The sequence below is a fragment of the Mus caroli genome, chromosome 11 (assembly GCF_900094665.2).
Source record: "Mus caroli chromosome 11, CAROLI_EIJ_v1.1, whole genome shotgun sequence".
Classification (NCBI taxonomy): domain Eukaryota; kingdom Metazoa; phylum Chordata; class Mammalia; order Rodentia; family Muridae; genus Mus; species Mus caroli.
Window position 1 is genome coordinate 60,524,784 of NC_034580.1, and position 21,134 is coordinate 60,545,917.

A 21,134-nucleotide genomic window follows, 5' to 3' on the forward strand; every position below is an offset into this window, starting at 1 on the left:
ACATATATATGCATGCATATGCCATAGAGCTTGGTTTTCACTACAGAAGATCAAATACAGGAAGCATCAGGAAGGTTCAGGACGGGATCAATCCCAAAACCTATTTAAACCCCTAAGACATCAGAAGTCACAGTGCCCTGGATGATGCCAAGCAAGCATGAGCCCTCTTTGTTTCAGGAAAGGCCTAAGGCTGGAGAAACTATACCAGAGGCACAAGCACAGGGGAGAGAGAAACACAGTAAACGTCTGGGATGGAGATAAAGCTTACCTTTTGAATCCAGTTTGAATCCCATGCTTAAACCTTCCTTCCACAACAGAATCTACTCTCTACCTACTAAGGGAGGGGGGGGAGTCAGAGACAGACTAGGGGGATCAGAGGTGTCCTTGGGCTGCTTGAGGAATGCAGACAGAGCTTCTCCCACCTCCAGCTAAGAAGTTCTATGTCTTTCAGACTTTCAACTTTGAACATGAAGTAAAGAAAACACTTCCAAAAAAAATTAATTCTCTCCCTCCTCCCACCAAACTCTTCAAATTTCTCACTCTCTCCCTCAATTCACCAAATGAAATAGAAAACATTGGTATTCTAAGTCAGGCTTGGACTGCACACCACAGTCAAGCGATTCAGAGGCCAGCGTTAGTGATAACAGTGGGTAGAAACCAGCACTTAGTTTCCACCTACTGCTCATATCTACAGAAAAGGTTAACAACAACAGTTTCCCAGGCATGCCAGCCCATGCCTACAATCTCAGTACTCAGAGCTGAAGCAGGAGGAATGCTGACATTTAGAGGCCAGTCTGAACTAGAGTGGAAGACAAAGTTTCTACAATTTACTCAGGACTAAATGACTTTCTCAGTGAAGCTTTACTGAAAAAGTGCATTACAGAATGCAGAATATTGGTGATTAAAATAGGACTTTAAAATGGAATCTTTTTTCTAATATTTCAAACAAAGATAAATGAGGCATTGGTCTCAACAAAAATTCTGAATTTAAAATGTAGCTTCCAGTGCTTAAGCCCCAAACACATCAACTCATTTATTTAAGTTAATATAAAAGTATAGTATGTGTGGTGTACGTGTATTTCATCTGCATGTATGTATGTACACCCAGTACCCACAGAGACCAGACAAGGGTGTCAGATTCCATGGCACTGGAGTTTCAGATGACTGTGAAACACCATGTGTATGGTGGGAATTAAGCCAGATACCTCTGAAAGAGCAACCTGTGCTCTTAACGGCTGAGCCATCTCTCTTGCCCCATTTCCAAGTTAACTTTTAAACTTGCTTTCTCCCTATTGAATAACCGTAGTGTGTTGTAGCAATATCTGTGCTGTGCGCACTTTAAACAGTTTTGTTCCAAGAACGTCAACCATTACTCCCCATGATAAAGGCACAGAACGTAACAACAGAGTATCTACTTCTGCTTCTCTCCAGCTACACTGAATAGGATTTTAGCACAAGTCTGCTACATTTCCAAGAATAGCCCCTGAAGTATATAATGAACCGGAATAATGAAACCCTGACAGAAATATAGAAAGGGGTCATTTTTTCCCCCTTTAACCTATTTTTCTTTACATTCTTTGCGTTTATACAACTTTTCATTTTATGAGCCAAAAATCAAAACATTGACAGCTGTTAAACGTACAAGGGTCTCTAGTATATGACTAATTTTTCACATGCTAGAAATATATAGTTTTAATTTACGGTAATTAAAGCCTAGTATATCCTAAAGAGGTGATCTCTTTATCCTCCAAGGACTCAAATGGGAAGAGGAAAGAAGGGAAGGGAAAAAGGAAGGAGGGGAGTAGGTCTTACACTCTCTTGCTTTACATGTCAAGCATGTGGTCCACTGGTAATCAGAATAGTAAAATGAACTATGCTTATAGATTCACCTTGGATTTATTTTCACCAAAATGCTAGAAAATGAGGAAAGAACACTGCTTACTGCTAGAGTATTGCCTGGCTAGGTACTGGGTTTTCTTGCTCAATATAAGCCCTGTTTCATGTTTCACAAAGAAAAAGACTAAGACTCACAGCCCTCTCCCTCCTCTCTTCCCAGTCCCACCTTTTAAGTCCCTCCCCCACATTGTCCCCTCCCCTTCTCCTGGGGCACCTATTCCCAGAAGAACTAGGCACATCCTCTCCCACTGAGCTCTTATGAAAACTTAACTATGAGTGGATAGCTTTCCCAGACAAATAAGGTATCCTTAATTCTAAGGTTACTTATGAAACCCTAAATATATACACACTTACACATACACTCCTCACCTGTACACATTACTACTGCAAAAATAAAGTATTTCGGTCATACCTGCAAAGGTGACAGTGCACCCACTTGTTACTGTTTGCAAATACAAGGTATACCTAAGTTCAAAAGAGAGGAAGCAATGGCCATGTCTCTCTGAGAACACTAGAAATATCTGAAGTCTAATAAAGCCTGAATGCAGGCAGTAAGAAATTAGTTTTAAAACATAAGATACTCTGTTCCCAGCTCTGTTCCTATAACATCCACCGCTTGCTCTTCCCATCTCAGTACTAGGATGAATACACATATGAATAGAAGTCAAGCCACTGACTGCCATGCTCAGGAAAGTCTGGGGAAGAGATTACTATTTAATATACCACATCACTTGACTGAAGGCTTCAGGAAACTATTATTCTCAAGCTATTAGTTAAAACCAACTAACACATTCCTACTATTTTCTGTAAGATACACTATCATAGCTATCTTTTTATTTGAAATATTAACTAATAACAGATGACATGACGTGTATACTAACTTGAACACAACTTTGATTTGCCACATGAGTTTTCAAGGAAAGAGAATCTACATTCCCGCTAAGTGGAGAGTGGTGGCTGAAAGTGAGAAGACAGCTGCATTCCTGAACACAACCTGAACTTTACCTGAAACCCAAAGTTAATTTAAAATAATATAAGTGAGCCTGGGCCTTTGGCACTATTTTCCCAAGTAGACATTTAAAGAAAAAAAAAATTGTGTTTATCAACTTAAGAGTACAGAATCAGTAACTCTCTATTTAAGTTCAAATAGTAACATTTTAAAGTATCTTAAGAAAACAGAAATATCAGTCCCTTGCTTTGCATAAAATGGAGCAGCCAGAAAGCCCTGCATTTAGTCACTGGGAGTACTCACATGTGTGGGTTCTGGACTCCTGTAGTATTAGGATTCAGAGTAAACCGTGCTGTCGATTTGACAGGTGGATTTGCAAAATTCAACTTCAGTGCTTTGCGCTTACCTGAGAAACAACAAAGGGAAAGTTTCAAATACTAACTACAGACACATGCAAATTGTGGTGATTAAATTTAATTAATTTTTTTAACATTCAAGCATTATAAAACAGCTATTACTTTGAAAGCATGAGAAATTCAGTGAAAAAGAAAGAAACGGGTTTTAATAAATCTTACTCAATATAGAGCAATGCTTGAAAAGGTACCAAATATCTTAAAATGAAAAAAAAAAAGTTATCTTATGCCCACTCCCCACAAATCTGTCTTTGTGCTGTAGAGCATCAGATGATGTTCAGTGCTTCCAGTTTACAGTGTCCAGAAACTTAACACTTTGCAGGAAAAGAACCAGTCACTGCAGAATCACCCATCCCAAGGGAGCTCAAGCACTGCACACTGCTAAAAGGCACAATATCTTCAGTTTAACAGAAACCCCCTTCCTTCAAATGCACTATAAATGCTGAGTGACAGACCTGAAGCATTCTGCAGCAGTCAGAGTGAAATCATCACGGTGCAGTCTACTTCAAGTTAGCAACACAGGTATACCAATAATCACTTTCTTGAAACAATTTCTTTGGGCTTAAAAGCAGGAAAGTATCAGCATTTTTTTAATATAAAACTAAACTGTATCCATTATTTTAAAAAAATCAGAAAATTCAAAGAAAATGAGTTTTTAAAATGATAAACATACATGCAATATATAGTATTTTCAAAAGATATATATCCGTTTATCACTCTAACCCCCCAAAAAAACCAACGCATTAATTTCTGCTGCAAACTTTCCCTAAATATAGATAGACAGATAGATAGAAAGATTATTTATATCAAAATCTCAGTCAGGCTATGGTACTGCTTCAACATGTTTTCCTTGATAGCCATATTTCTTTCTGGGTCAATAAATTACATGAATCACTTCTTTAGGGTTTCTACAAAAGATCTGTAACAGAAAGGGTTTTTACTCATGTACTGGCTGGTTTTGTGTCAACTTGACACAGCTGGAGTTATCACAGAGAAAGGAGCTTCAGTTGGGGAAATGCCTCCATGAGATCTAACTGTAAGGCATTTTCTCAATTAGTGATCAAGGGGGAAAGGCCTCTTGTGGGTCGGACCATCTCTGGGCTGGTAGTCTTGGTTCTATAAGAGAGTAGGCTGAGCAAGCCAGGGGAAGCAAGCCAGTAAGGAACATCCCTCCATGGCCTCTGCATCAGCTCCTGCTTCCTGACCTGCTTGAGTTCCAGTCCTGACTTCCTTGGTGATGAACAGCAATGTGGAAAGTGTAAGCTAAATAAACTCTTTCCTCCCCAACTTACTTCTTGGTCATGATGTTTGTGCAGGAATAGAAACCCTGTCTAAGACAACTCATTCTGGTTTTGTGTTCCTATTAGGGATACTGTTTCCAGCACTCCTATCTTCAGTGTTTTATACACACATTTAGCTACTCAGCTAATCTCTGCAATCAATACTTTTCCACCTCAGTAAATTCTAAAGCTATACTAGAGCACACCAACTACAGATATGAGATTGGGGAATGGAGCAAAGGAATGTCCTGAGAATACACATCTGCTCTACAGTCCTGAGAGCAGCTCTGAGGGATGGGCCTTTCTAGAAGATTAGGGAGATATTGGGAATAGCCACTTTCAGACATGAGGTTGGTACAGGAATTTCCTCATGGTTTGCTGTTGCACATATCAAAATTTTACTTTTAAAACACTTTCATCTAACTTAATCTAACTTAACTAGGACATTCAAGCTACATGCAAAAGATGCTCTGTGTACAAAAACATCAGATTTAATTTTAAAGCCATGTGTTACTAGGAGGTTGAGGGACAAAATGTTTTTCTTGTTTGTATTTAATATAGGGTCCCATGTATCTGAAAAATAACCTTGATGTGTTAATTTTCCTGTCTCTACCTCCTGTGTGAGTGCTGGGATTATAGATATGCATTACCATTCACAGTTTAAAACTTTTAAAATTAAAATCAAAATTTGGAGAAATCATTTGGAGAAAGCATCAAGGTATAGAATGGGAAGGTTTTTTTTTTTTGTTTTTTTTTTTTTTTTAACCAACTACATATCTAAGAGAGGGCTAATATCCAGACTATATAAAGAACACAAAACAGACATCAAGAAAACAAATAATCTCATTAAAAATGGGGTACATATCTAAACAGAATTCTCAAAAGAGGAACTGCAAAAAGCTGAGAAGCACTTAATAAAATGTTCAACAACCTTGGTCCTCAAGGAAATGAAAATCAAAACTACTTTGAGATTTCAATGATTTGGGTCACTCATCCCAATAAGACTAAGATCAGTGGGAGGAGGGGGAAAGAAGACAGCTCGTGCTGATGAGAATACACATTGCTAGTGGGAGTATACAGCCACTGTATAAATCAGTGTTCTTCAGAAAGATGGGACTCGATCTATTTCAATCCCCAGCCATACCACTCTTAGGTATATACTCAAAGGATCCTACTATAGACACCTGCTGAATCATGTTCATTGCTGCTCCATATATACTAGCCAGAAATTAGAACCCCCCTAGATACCTGTCATTAATGAAGAAAAAAAATAATGTGGTACTTTTATACAATGGAATATTATTTAGCCGTTAAAAAATAAAATCATAAAATCTTCAGATAAATGGAGTTTAAGGAAAAAAAAATCATCCTGAATGAGGTAACTTAAGACACAAAAAGACAAATATATAGTATGTATTCACTTATATGTAGGTGTTAGTTGTGAAGTCATTGATAAGCAAGCTACAATTCATAGGACCAGAGGCTAGTTAGAGAATAAGGGATAGATGGAGGGAGGGATCTCTCTAGGAGGATAAACAGAATAGATAGCTATGGACAGACAAAAAGGGAAGATTGTAATAAGAAGACCAGACAGGAAAAGGGATGAAAAAGGGGCAGGGGAGGGAATAGAGGGACAGACAGGTAAACTAAGAGCCATATGAAAGGTCATATGAAAACCTAATACAGTAGAAGCTACACACAGAGAGAGAGAGAGAGAGAGACAGAGACAGAGACAGAGACAGAGACAGAGAGAGAATCTAAATGAAATGGCCATATAGCAAGGGAAACAGAGCCCCACCTGGACATCTTTCGTCACCAAATGGAGCTTCCACCACCAGGAATGGGTTAAAGCTAATCAAGTTCTTACCTAAAGAGGCTCCCAGGGGACTCACCAAACAATCCAGGCTATCTACAAGGCTACTGGTGGCTGTCTACAAACTGACAGGAAGGTCCTGTGGCTGAAGACAACACCTACACAACTCACTGAAAACAGAGTTGAGCTGGTGTCTACCTAGAGCCTGCATCCCTATAGTTAGTATTCATGATAATGGAAGGTATCCCTGTGCTATCAAAGGAGAAAGGTAAACACCAAATCAGCTAGCTACAAACTTTTGATCTACAAGAGGGATCTGCCTCAAGATATACTGGTGTAATAATGACACAAAGTTTGTGAGACCAACCAACCAATACCTGCTTTGAGTTAAGGCCTAGTCCATGAGATAGAACCCATATCCAATGCTTTTTGCATGGCCAACAATCTGAGATTAAATAGGCTATGGACCTAAGGGGAAAAAAAACAAATGCCACTGTTCTGCTAATGGAATGTAAAAATAAGGCACTCCTAATGACATTCACTATACTCATAGATCCATGCCTGGCTCAGCCATCATCAGAGAAGCTTCCTCCTCCAGACAGAAACAAATACAGAGACCTACAACCAGACAGTATACAGAGTGAGCACTCTGGAATACTCAGCCCTGTAAGGAGGTCTCCATCAAATCCCTCCCCTCAGGTTAACAGGGGACTCTAAAGAGGCATAAAGAGAGTAAGACCCAGAGGGGATGGAGGACACCAAGGAATCAAAGCCTTCTAGTCACAACAGGGCTGGGATACACATGAACTCACAGAGTCTGGGACAACAGGCACGGGGCCTACACAGGTCTGCACCACATAAGGTCCTAGAGCTGAAATAAGAAGTGGAGACACACTTTATCCCTAACTGAGAAGCTATCTCCAATTGATAGCTACTTCCAAATGAAAAGTTAGTTTTCTCCAAGGGAATCTCACTGGGGAAACTATTCTAAAGGGTAGGCACAATGCTCAGCAGTAGATGGTCAGTCAACACAAAAGAGCTCATTCCAAAGAAGGCATCTTTGGAGATTCTCTGACTTGTAATGTTGAGTCAGGAAGCATTTTAATTTTTGTTTTAACCTTACAAGCCCTTTGTGTATATATTATATTTTCTGGTTTGGGGTTTTTAAGAGTGTGTGAACATGTGTGTCTCTGCATCTATGGTCACATTCTGATTTTTGATGAATTGTATTGTATTATACTGCACTGCACTGTACTGTACTGTATTATATTGTTATTTCTTAGATGCCTGTTTGTTTTCTAAGTAGAAACAGGAAGGATGTGGATCTGGATGGGAAGGGAGGTGAGGAGAAACTGCAAGTAGGGGAAAGAGAAACCATAATCAGAAAGTATTGCATGAAACAGATACATTTCCAATGAAATATAAAAGTGGTTAAAATGCTTTTTTGGAGGTGTGCAATAGGTATAGAGACAATCACAGGGTAACCCTGCCCAAACTGGAACTTATACCAGGCTAGCCTCAAACTGACAATGATCTCCTCCTGCTTCTGCCTCTTATGTGCTGGAATTACAAGTGTCACAACATACGGCACAGCAAACTGATCCTCAACATTTAGAAACAAAGCAAGAGACAAACATGATGAGTATGGTGGCTCAGGCTAGCACACAGGAAGTGAGGCAAGGAATTAGCACAGGTTTGAGCCCAACCTGGTCAACATAAGGAAGTTCCCAGCGCCAGGGCTTCATTCTGTGTGTGTGTGTCTCTCTCAAGCAAAGCAAAACAAAATTGACAAAGAACATAAAGATAAACCAAAAAAACTACATGAAGTGCTGACACCAAAAGGATTCAAGATGTTTTATTTGTTAAAGTCTGGAGGGCTTGTACTAAGTATAAGCTTGGCTAGAGAACATGCTGATCAGGGTGACTGGGTGAATGAATCACTAACAGCAAAACTGCTTTTTAAAAGAATTCAGCAATATAAAAACCCTTTTTAATGAAACACTCCTTTCTTCTTGGAAATCTGTCCTTGTGATTCTCAAAAGCCCCAGTGGGAGCCACTGTACTGGCCTCTAAACAGCAGTGTCTTCTGTGAGTGGGAATAGTGTTCATGTCACCCTCTCAGCACTCACCTGTGCTGTCAGGTCATTTGTTTTCCAGTTTCTAGGTCCAAATACAGATTATTGACCCAGGGATGGACAATACACTGAGGCTTAGCACTAACTGACTGAAATGGTTCTGAAGACTTCCGAGTTGATGCTGTAGTGTGATAAAACTCTGAGGATATTGAGGTTTTCACAGAAGATGTATATGATTAAGATCATAGTGTAGTGGGCTGAATGGTGACGCCCCCAATGTGAGGAGCAGGTGTGGCGGCAGTCCCAAAGGCGCCAGGGACTGCAGCTAAGTCGTATGACTTGCACCTGACTTCCTCATATAAACCACAAACATCTTGAGAGCTGCGCAGGTGTACCAGGATACCAGTAAATCCATTTTGATGGAGATATGCCCCTGCTGCCCTGATTAGCTGAAGCTGCGTGCCTGGTGAGGTGGCGTGGCCTGCTGTGCGTAGATGAGAACTGAGAGTATATAAGAGTGAGAGGCCCAGGGCTCGGGGGGGGGGGGGGGGGGGGAGATATAAACAAGAAGAAACAGGACTGAATAAACTGCTGTTAGAAGGACTGGTGGTCGTGTCGTTCTTGCTGGTCGAGAGCGGACGCGACACCCCAAGATAACTAAGACCTAATCCCTAGGAACCTATGAATCTTGCCTTATATAACAAGGGTAGCAGAGACAAAGACTAGCAAGCACACACCTTATGAGCTCAAACCCAACAAAGCCACCATGTTGAAAACTGAACACCATTTGTCTGTTATATGCTGTGCTTATAATCATCTAGCACACATATAATGCAAGATCTCCATACACGAAGAAAAACTGGCAAAAGCCAGACCAAACACGAGTCAAAGACAGAACAAAGAAATTTTACAAAAAGCACTAAACAACTTTCCTCAATTTGTGGGTGAGGGGGCAGCAATAGGCAAACTCTGCCGGGAATACTGAAGCATGGTGCGACCATGAAATTTCACTTGAGCTATTTTCTTGACAATAAAAACATTTAAAGTGCTGGGCAGTGGTGGTGCATGCCTTTAATCCCAGCACTTGGGAGGCAGAGACAGGCGGATATCTGAGTTCGAGGCCAGCCTGGTCTACAGAGTGAGTTCCAGGACATCCAGGGTTACACAGAGAAACCCTGTCTCAAAAAAACCAAACAAACAAACAAACAAAAAACAAAAAAAAAACAAAAAAGAAGAAAGAAAGAAAGAAAACATTTAAAGCACACAAAAAAAAGAATTCATTTTTTAGCTCTAGATCTACAGTTAAATAGCAAATTGGAGAAAGGGACTTTAAAGATAATTGACTTCATAAACAAATGTACATAGTTTAATGCAAAGTGATTTATATTACGTTAGATTTACATCTACTCAATCTGCAAACAAGTATAAGTTCCAATCATTTACTAACAAACATATGAAAGAATTCTAAGTTTTCAGATTCTGGACACAAATGTCTCAGCTCCAAGGAGTCTAGGGAAGACACAGTTATCTTGCCAGTTTTCAAGCAGACACCTTAATCCTGCAAATGACCAACTGAGGATGGACTTGAAACTAGTTTTGTGGAGGAAAAGGAAAGCTACAAAGGCAGGTGAGACTAATGCAAGGGGGAGGTAGCCTTTCAGACCCAAATGCTCCTTGCAAACATCCACCGGCTCACTAACCCTTCCTTCCCTCAAAGCAGCCCCTCTCCTTCCCATTTGCACCAATTTCTCCTTTCTCAAGTGTCCCAAAGCCACACCCTCAGATATTTGAAACCACACACACACATACACACACATACATACACACTCTCACACACACACACACACACACACACACACACACACACACACACACACACACACACACACACACACACACACACACTCACACACACACACACACACACACACACACACACACACACACACATGCAATACACGCACACACACAGAACACTACCACATATACTTTTTAATTCAAAACAACCAAAAACAAAACACCAAAACTGAAATGATTTTTCACAAGTAGAAAAGAGCTGGTGTTATTCTATGGAGGGTTGGAAAGACTGGCTCAGCAGTTAAGAGCACTAGCTGCTCTTCCAGAGGATCTGGTTCAATTCCCAGCACCCACATGTCAGCTCACAACCATCTGTCACTCTCGTTCCAGGGGATCTGATACCCTCAGAAGCAAGTAAAACACAAATGCACACAAAATAAAAATAAATAAATTATATTTCTAAAAAAGCCTATATAGATTTTAGTTTGAAAGAGATCAAGAGCTATACCACAGAATTGAACATAATGGATAAAAGCCATGTTTATGACAATACCCTTTTAGTGGTCTCACCATGGCCAAGTAGTAACAAGCCAATAGAAATAAAGAGAATATCCCCTTAAACATGACAGCTGAAATCATGAACCATATTATATTTACACAGTAGGGTTTTTCTATGAGAGGACAAGGGCCAGAAGATGAAAATGTTTCCCAAGCTTACTGACCTGAGAACAGACATGACACACACAGCCCTAGATAACTCCTCTTCAGCTGCTCAAGTAACTGTACTAGAAATGTGAGTGTGCACTGCACTTGCTAGTGTATGCATAGATCAGTGTCTGTCCTTCCCAAGAATTGCTCTAGGCACCACCCCTGCTGAAAAAAACAATGACTAATTTTTTTTTCTCCTCATGACTCTAGAATGTAAGAACATTTGTTAATACTAAAAAAAAATTAAACCATGCCTGGCCTATCAGCTGGCCTAGGCAGTTTGGCAGCCCCAGCCCCAGCCCCAGCCCCAGCCCCAGCCCCAAGACCTCACTCTCAAGAGTTTTGTTGTTCAATCTGTCTCAAGAGAATGCCCTAAACTATCTAAAATGAGCTTTTACTCCGCCTATACATAATGTTCTCCTCAAAATTCCCATAAGGCATTGAGGAGTGTAGAGCCGTTAAGGTTACAAAGAATCATGAATCTGAAAATTGGAGATCCAGGAGGAATCAGAAAGGGGGAGAAGGGAATATGATTAAAATACATTAAGTGTATTATACAGATATATGAAATTCTCAAAAATGAAAAATATATTGTAAAAAATCCACTGATTCTGAAGATCCAGATTTACCCAAGTGGATCCAGAGAGGCATAGAAATGCCCTTCTCTGTAATTCTGAGCAATTACTGAGAACACTGAAGATAAAGGGAAACAATAGCCATCCTTACTTAGCTTAAGCAAGAGGATAAAGAACCCTAAATAGTCTCCCTAAACTAGCAACACAAGCTCAAGCAACACAAGCCTTTAACATCATGTTCACAATTAGCTTCACCTACCTTCCTGTTTGGCTTTCCTCAAGCCCCCAATGCAGAAGCTCCCAATGGTGATAGTGTCCTAGTCATGTATCAGTCTACAGTCCCAGTCACCCAGGCAACTGAAAACAGCTCTCACCCACCTTCTACAGATGAGGGAAACACTTCTCCTCGTGATTCATTAAGAACCAGCATCATGTACAGTTTCAAAGCCACCAAGACTGGCTGGATGGCTGAAGTGCTTGCTGCACAGGCATGCGGCCCTGAGCTGAGGTCCCCAGCACTCACAGAAAGGTGCAGAGCTGTCATCCTACAGCCCTAGGATACCTGGGCTCACTGGCTTAGCCAACGAGTGAGTTCCAGGTTCAATGAGAAATCCTGTCTCAAACCTGAGGGAAAGAGCAAGTAAGGAGCACATCTGACATCAACTCTAGCCTCTGCAAATGGACACAAGAGGCGTGAAGCTCCACAGCCGTGCCCAGACATCATTACCATCAGGTTTTTCCTCATAGAGACTATGCTCACACTGGTCCACCTTGCCTCCCTCTGACTCCCCCACCCCCAAGGGGTTGTTCCTGTGATTCAACTGTAAACCCTCTTAATTTTTAACTATCTTGATTTACCTCTGAAATCTGCAAATATGCTATATGTGATAAGTACCTAAAACAAAGGGAGTGTTAGCAAGCATTTATTGAATTCAAATTATATTCTTTTACTTGCTGGTATCTCAATATCCTCCAATTCAACCTAACAGGCTTAGTTTTTCTTACTACATCATAAGAAAGAAAACTCTATTATCTATGATCAGAATTGGACAATATAAATTCTATCTCTAAAGGCTATTTACAATTTATAAAACATCAGCAAACCCATATATCTTTAACACTATTCATTTCAAAACCTGGGAAAGTCATGGCTAAAACCATACCTATTACAGTTAGAGTTGAGGTCTTCAATGCCTTTAGGGGCATGCGTGGCTTTACCAGGAGAAGACAGCAGAAGGGTTGTTATTACTTCCGAGGTGAACTAGTCTGAGTCTAAATGAAGTATCACTGCCCACAGGGATGAGGGGTCCAGGCATGCTGTCCACATAAGAGACTTTCTAAATGAATGCATGCTGAATTCCCTTCTCTCTGCCGCCTGTCTGAAAAGAAGTGAAGAATTTTCTCTGCCATATCTTCCCACGGTTATAATAACTGGCCTGTCCAAAAGCAAAGGGTCAAGCCACCACAGGCTGAACCATCTTAAACCATGAGCCAAAATCAATCTTTTCTCCCTTTACTCTTGTTTCTCTCCGGCCATAGCAGTAAGAAAAGTAAAACAAATGAGAACCTTTACTCCCACCATGAGTAAATAGATCCTGGTGTCAATATTAGCAAAAGAATGCAGCAGTAGGCATCCTCTTTAAACTTGTCCAATCTGCCATTATCTGAGGAATGAAGTTCCCACCATATCGTATCATCTGCCAGGAGTACAAAATGTCATTAGCTTACCTGTCTCAGCACTTGGTATTATGCAGACATATTAACCTTCAGCACACTGTCACCGTAAGTGTAAACTGGTTCAAACGGCAGCATGTAGCAAACATCTCAAAATATCCTTGACTAACCTATCACTCCATTTCTACAAATTTATGCTAAGGATATTAAAAATTACACAAACAAATTGTTCAAAGCAGTGATAGTTACACTGCATTACTTATAAAAACTGTGGCACATCCATAACTGAAATACTGCATTATTGTCAAAAAAAACCCAGTAATTAAAAAAAAAAAAACAAACAAACTATTGGGCCAACAAGAGAGACACCTGCTATTAAGCCTGATAAAACTAGTTTAATTCTCAGAAACCACATGGTAGAAAGAGAGACTCCTCAAACCTCCACGTGATCACTATGGGATCCACTGGTATATGGATGTGCATGTACACACACACCACTCTCCAAAATGTCACAATTGAAGGTGCTAGAATTATAAATTCTCCCCCTTTTTAACTATTCTACTTCAGAAGGCTGAGAGGATGGCTTGGTCAATACAGCATTTATCATGGAAGCATGAGGGCCTGAGTCTGATCTTGAGAGCCTGTAACAGTCTAGCAAAAAGGCACACACTTATATCTCTGCACCAGGGAGGAAGAGAGAGGATGATGCTTGCTAGCCAAGACCGGCCTACTTAGTGCCAGATCAATGAGAAACTCTGGCTTATGAAAGGAAGTAGATAGGACCTGGGAACAAAACCTGAAGTTCACTTCCAGCCTCCACATGCACAAGTAAACACATGGACACATACATCTACATACATGCACACACATACATATCAAAACCTTGTTTCATATTTTCTATATGCAGCACTTATTGTTTCTATTTTAAATTACAATATCCTTGTCACTTATTCCAAATTTCTCTAAAAGAAAATAGTTTTCTACAGTCATACTGAAGCCTAGAGAAGAAGATGGGCTTTTAGAGTCTTTAAAAATACAAACATACACATTTTCATATAATTGCTAGAACAACCTGGATATCCATGCTCTTTTGTTTGTCATATTTCACAGTGTGTCTCTGGTTGGATCTGGCTACACTATAATCATTAATGTAACAGAAACATGTCACCCAACACTAACTGTCAGCCCTAAGGCCAAGCAGGAATGGTTTGTAGCACTGGGATCAAACCTAGAGCTTTACATAATGGAAAGAGAGGGCTATACCAATGAACTATACTCTATGCCACATAACTCTTCATAATGAACACTTAGCACCTTAACCACATTTCTATCATGGCTTTTTCGATCAACACTGTAAAACTGTATGTGCCATGATAGGATAAAAATATTTGTTCAATGAAATAAAGAAAAAGCAGAATGTTCCTGGCTAAAGCACACTGGCCTGCAGCTCCACTGAGTCCAGGTAACAGGGCTAAGACCTGCACTTGGCTGGAAGGTAAAATAATCCCAGCAGCATATAAGCTGAGAAGCCACCAAAACCCTCCAGGTCTGACTGTTTCCTCCTTAGGATGTTTGCTTAGTATAATATTATTAACCATGTAAGAAAGTGAGATTCTTGTCAAAAGTGAATGTGATCCACTTTATTTATTTACCCAATTACCACAGGGATTCCCACCAGTCATTAAGTAATTAACTCTTCTGGACTTCCCAACTCTACATGAACTTCATTAGCAAACAGACTAGGATAAAGCACGCTTTACGATGTAGACAATTTTACAGTTAAAGCACTATTTGCTCAAGGAAAGAAAACACAGTCTAATTAAATTAAAATCTAACAGTGTTATTACCAAGGCAAAAGAGAGGGGGAAAGGAGTGGGCTCAACTGTGCAAACTTAGTATATTGTGTATGTATAAACAGTTACCACAGTACTGTTCTAGCTCCTTCCACAATGCAAATAGCTTCTTCTGACCCTTATTCAATGCCTCCTGTCTCAGTCACTGTTCTATTTCTGTGGAAAGATACCACAGCCAAGGCAAAAGAAAGCAAGCACTAGGGGCTTGCTGGCAGTTTCAAAGGTTTAGTCCATTATCGCTATGACAAGTGCAGGGCAGCACACATGTCCTTGGGGCAGTAACTGACAGTTACATCCTCATCAGATAGATAGATATAGACAGACAGATAGATGGACGGACAAAAAGACAGACTCTGACTAGACCTGGCATGAACTTTTGAAACCTTAAAACTCACTCCCCCAGTGACATATTTCCTCCAGCAAGACCACACCTTTTAGTCCTTCTCAACTAGTGTTCTCCCTGATAAGGAAACATAAACGTGTTGGCCTACAGAGGCCATTCTTATTCAAATCACTACATCTTCCAAATTTAAAAGATGTAAATAAGACTTTCATTTCTTAGTGGACACAACTGAGCACTATTTGTTGCCCATAAATGCATTCTAGGAATTAGTGTTTTGAAAAGTTTAGACTACATTAAAAATAGCAGGGGTAAATGGCACTCTTAAGAGGACACACTGCACCCGACCTGCTTCACGTGCACAGTACACAGGAGACCCTGACAGGCTTCTTTTTGTCACATACCCCCTCAAGACCCAAGAAGGAAAAGCAAAAGATTAAGGCAGTTTTAGAACACTGTAGGGGACACACTTTATACTTCAAAGTCAGCATGCTGCTCCGAGTATTAAGAAAGAGGCGACTAACAGTGTTACTGTTGAACAGTTAATGACACCTGCTGGGCACTAGGAAAGGAGAAAATAAGAAAACTGAAAAGGCTAGTCTCTTGAATCAAAAGAACCAGCCTTGTACTTGTACCGTTCAACTTGTTCCAGTAATGTCTTTTCACTTTATGTGACTTTTGATTTGATTTAGGAACTAAAAGATTTTTGGGTTGGGTTTTTTTGTTTGTTTGTTTTGTTTTGTTGCTTTGTTTTGTTTTTAAATTAGGGGACAGAACACCTGATTAAGGAGCAGGCCAGGGTAGTGAGACTGTCTCAATATACATAATTATCATCATCAATGACTTCCTTCTTCTTCATCATCATCTACTCTATCATGTACTTTTTCTATCACCATCATCATCTAGTCTTTCTAGCACATTCCTGTGTATGCATGTTCACTTTCTAAAAATATCTGGTTCTTCAAAGGAAACTCTAGTTTTATTTCAGCTTCAAAGTCTCCAGCACACAGACACAATTACAGACAGGCCTTAATCATGCAGAGAGTAATGTTATGAGGGCCTCTCTAAAGGAGAGATATACTTGTCTACTCTTAGTCCTTACTTTTGGTAATGTCTGCTTGGGAGTCCCACCTGATAAGAAGATCAATACCAAGACAGCCTACCTCCTTGGAAATGGTTGTCTGAATTTGGAAAACACTCAGAAAACCACGTAGTAAGAATTCTAGCATTTACCACACCTTATTTAAAAACCCCATCCTCCATTTGTAAGCAAACATGAAAGCTCTAACTAGGAATGCAGCTGAGACAGGCCTCTAGAACATCACTCCATTCTCATCCATCCGGCCACACAAGTCCGACAGACGCCTAGTAATATCAACAGGCACATAAAGGAAAACTCTGAGAGAATCCCACTTAAACACTTTCCTTCTTCAAAAATAGCATAGACTTAAATGGAATGACCATTAGAAATCTTCCTTCTGGCAACAAAAATAATTTTTAGGGAGAGTTCATGTTCTAACAACTTCCAAGGTCGCAGATAATTAGGCAACATCTCTGTGATAGCGTATTACATACAGAGGGAACAAAGAGACCTCACTCTGCCCATAGGCCACAAACACTTTGCTGCTGCTTTGGTTCCAGGAGGACTGTACATGGACACCTTATCGTGGTTCCAAGACAACAGGATAAATATACCGGGGATCAGCCTCTATAGCTCATAAGCCAGCTCTACAAAAACCTCTTGTCAACTAACTTCATCATCTATATCAACGTAAATAAACTATGCCAATACTCAAAGCAGTAAATGTGTTCGTTTTGTTTCCTAAGAAAAGCTTAGGACAACAATTTCTAAATGATAAAAGTTTAGTCATTAGCTTCCAAATTTAAAAGATGTAAATAAGACTTTCATTTCTTAGTGAACACAACTGAGCACTATTTGTTACCCATAAATCCCATAAATGCATTCTAGGAATTCTAAGACCTTTTTTGGTTTTTTCGAGACAGGGTTTCTCTGTGTAGCCCTCGCTGTCCTGGAACTCACTCTGTAGATCAGGCTGGCCTCGAACTCAGAAATCCGCCTGCCTCTGCCTCCCGAGTGCTGGGATTAAAGGCATGCACCACCACTGCCTGGCTAGCTGCAAGACTTTTACTATGAAAAAATAAATAAATAAATACAAATTTAGAAATGTAATCAGCCAGGGCCAGAGAGAAGAATCTGTAGTTAAGAGCACTTACTGCTCTTACACAGGACTATGCTTCAGTTCCTAGCACCCAGTACCTACCCATATCAGGCAACTCAGTTACCTGTAACTCCAGTTCTAGGGGCTCCAACACCCTCTTCTAGCCTACAGGCTCCTGCATGCATATGGTGCACAGACAGACAAGTAGGTATATATACATATACATATACATATACATATACATATACATATACATATACATATACATATACATATACATAAGACAAAATAAAAATCTTTTTTTAAAGAAATGGGTTTTTAAGCCTTTATTGAAAACATGAAGAACTGGCCCTCCCTCCACTACTTTTCCCTGGTTCTCTACATCCCATCAATAAAGCCAAAACAACACCTTTTACAAACACTCTAATCAGGTCAGAAAACTATGAAGACTGAAAAGATTGAGGAAACATACTCCCTTTGGTTTCACTACTGTCTTTTTTGTTAGTACCAATTTAAAAACAGTAAGAGATAATTACTGTAGAAGAAGGCTCCACAATTAAAGGCATAAAGGTTCAGCGTATTTGTAATCCCAGCACTCAGAAGCTGAGACAGGAGGATCATAACTTTGAGTTCAAGCCAGCCTACAGTACACTGCAAGATCCTGGCAGAAAGAAAGAAAAAAAGAAAGAAAGAAAGAAAGAAAGAAAGAAAGAAAGAAAGAAAGAAAGAAAGAAAGAGAGAGAGAGAGAGAGAGAGGAAAATAAAGGAAAGAAGAGAAAAGAAAGGAAAGAAAGAAAAAAGAAAATACAATAAGAAGAATCAGCCACTAGAATGACTCTCTCCTACACATAAACTTTTCCCCAGTACATCAATATGTAGTGTCACCAAAAATGACTACCAATGTAGTCTAATTTCACTTAATACCATGGGACAACAGTCACCTCTGTAGCACATAGGTTTCTATGTAACTGTTTGGTCGGAAACTAAGAGCATGGAACAGGTTTGTAATTCCAGCATCAGGAGGCTGAAATGAAAAGGGTGGTTGCAAAACCCCAAGGCCAGCTTGAGCTACAAGAAGTCTGGGTTATGGGTGGGGACATGAGCAGTAGGAGTGGTAATATTCTATTGCTATGTAAACATTCTCGAGCAAAACACTCTTAAAAGACAGGACATTTTTAAGCAAACCGAAGTGTAAAAGGCAAAACTACCAAAATAATACTGCCAAACTTTCCTTAGAGACCAAGAAGTCTTCTGCTATGGGCTGATATGATATAAAAACTAAATTTTTGGGACTGCCTCCTAAATGCTCCTGATGTGATTAACACAGAATTTCAGGTATTTCCGGAGAAAAACCCTATGTCCAGGGATCTGCGACAGACATCACTCTTGTCCTCTACCCACCCCAAAGTCAACTGGTTGGCAGACCTTAGGCAAGCTTGATTTCTGTGAAAAAAAACAAACAAACAAAAAAACCAAACCAAAACAAAACTTTTTCAAGAACATATTTCTAAGTAAACGTTTGCCTTCATTCCCGAGACTTGGTTTTATAAAGCCAGCAGATCATACTGTGAGGTTCATCTATAAAGACAATAAATACATTCAAACTTGGTTTTAGAAGCATATTTACATGAGCAATGGCAGTCTCTTAACAAGATTAATCAGTAGGCTCTAACTGAAATTCAGTCTTGGAAATGCAGAAACTATACATCTAGAACTCTCACAAAAGTAAAGGTATTTCTCCTTCAAGTAATTTTAAATTCAAAAAAAATTCAATGATCCAACAGTATTAGCAGAAATATAACAGAATTATCATAAATTATTTTTATTGTCTAAAATAAATATATCATCTTATTTATAAAATAAAAATCAGACATGCACAAACTGTAATTTACTTAAAAAACATGAGGTATAAAGTGAATATTCAGATTCTACCAAAATTTGGACCCCAAATTAAAAGTTGAATCTCATATTACCTGTATATGTAAACATACATATACACATTCCCAGTAAACTTTCACTAACATAAAACAGGCAACAACAACAACAGATTTGAATCGTGATGTAGAAACATAAAGAACAAAAATTGTGCATGTCAAATAATGGGACATTAATATCTCAGAGCTTCCATTAGTCATGGTCAGGTTAGAACACAACAGTCCTGGTTGTGATGGAGGATTGGGTATTACTGTTCACCTGCACCTTTAAAATGCCTAATTTTCTGCTCTTTGCTACATCCTGTCCTACAACTACTATGTGGTATATACAGTGTTAATGAAGTAAACGTTTCCCTAACTCGGAAACATCCTTTGGCACTTCTGGAAAAGTATGAATCAACAGAAAACCTACTCAGTTGATGTTTTTAAATTCTTAATTTTTTAAGAAATGGTGGCCGGGCGTGGTGGCGCACGCCTTTAATCCCAGCACTCGGGAGGCAGAGGCAGGCGGATTTCTGAGTTCGAGGCCAGCCTGGTCTACAGAGTGAGTTCCAGGACAGCCAGGGCTATACAGAAAAACCCTGTTCCAAAAAACCAAAAAAAAAAAAAAAAAAAGAAAAGAAATGGTGATCACTTTAACAAACTTAATGTTTGTATTCTAAAGCAAACTAGAAGACTGATGCAAACATCAGAATTTGCACTTTAATTGTTTTATTTTGTAAAAATCACAGGAAAAGGTATTAAGATACAAGTTTATCCTTATCCTAAAATATAAGCAATGATCTGTACAAAAATGAATGCTGCTGGGTGAAGGCTGGCCACCCCAACTCTCCTACTCCCCCTCCTATCCCTGACATGTGCATTTTTTGTCCTGAATCCTCCAGAGTCATAGGTTAGGCCCATAGCAGGATCCCTGAGCCTCCAGCTCTCAACAGAAAGCAGCAACTGCAAGGGGCAAAGTGGAACATACCTACAATCTCAACAATTCAGAAGGATGAGGCAGGAAGACCAGTTGAGCACCAAGTTCAAAGACAACTTTTACAACAAAGTGAGACCCTGCCCCACCCCCATCTCAAGAAAAAACAAGCAAGCAAGCAAGCAAGCAAGCAGTGACTATGAGACATACATCCTTAGGCCTATTTGTTCTTGAAGTCAGCAGAAACAAAGGCGTCCTGGACACATCAGCTCCTGCTACCATTCTCACCCGGGCTTCAGTTTCTAAGCAGTCTGCACATAGCATCAGTGTTGGATATTGATAATCAGTGGGGAGTCAACTCTGCCCACTACACTGTGAGGCCACAAGGGCAGGTGCCTCTTTCTATTAATTTCTGTACAGGAATCTCACTCACTATACAGTTCTTAGTGTCCATGTGTACCTCATGAAGAAGTAAATATAATGATATTGAATCTCAAAAGGCAGACAATAAAAGAGGTGGGAAAGATAAAGGTGGAGTTGGGGGAAGGCAGGAGAAAGCAGGGACTTAGGTAAGCAGGAGTCGGAAAAGGTGAGCATACAAGTGTGCCTGCATGTGCCCTCCGCACACTCAGTTAAGCTCCCACAGTTTCGGGGCCTCAGCCTCTCTTATTGGAGTCACCAGAAACAGTGGAGAATGCAGAGCTGCAGCAACAGGAGAGGGTGGAGCCACT

At 39.9% G+C, this 21,134-nt stretch overlaps 1 protein-coding gene across 4 annotated transcripts in view; it reads right to left on the minus strand.

Moving 5' to 3' along the window:
• Positions 1 to 21,134, minus strand: part of Map2k4 (mitogen-activated protein kinase kinase 4) — a 96,191-nt gene that overhangs the window by 60,915 nt on the left and 14,142 nt on the right. For all 4 annotated transcript variants that reach the window (XM_029483392.1, XM_029483391.1, XM_021176402.2 and 1 more), the window contains one exon: positions 3,149 to 3,251. Coding sequence is in view for 2 of the 4 variants with exons in the window: in XM_021176402.2 (XP_021032061.1) it covers positions 3,149 to 3,251 (103 nt within the window). In the remaining 2 variants the exon portion in view is untranslated. The remainder of the gene's footprint in view (positions 1 to 3,148; positions 3,252 to 21,134) is intronic.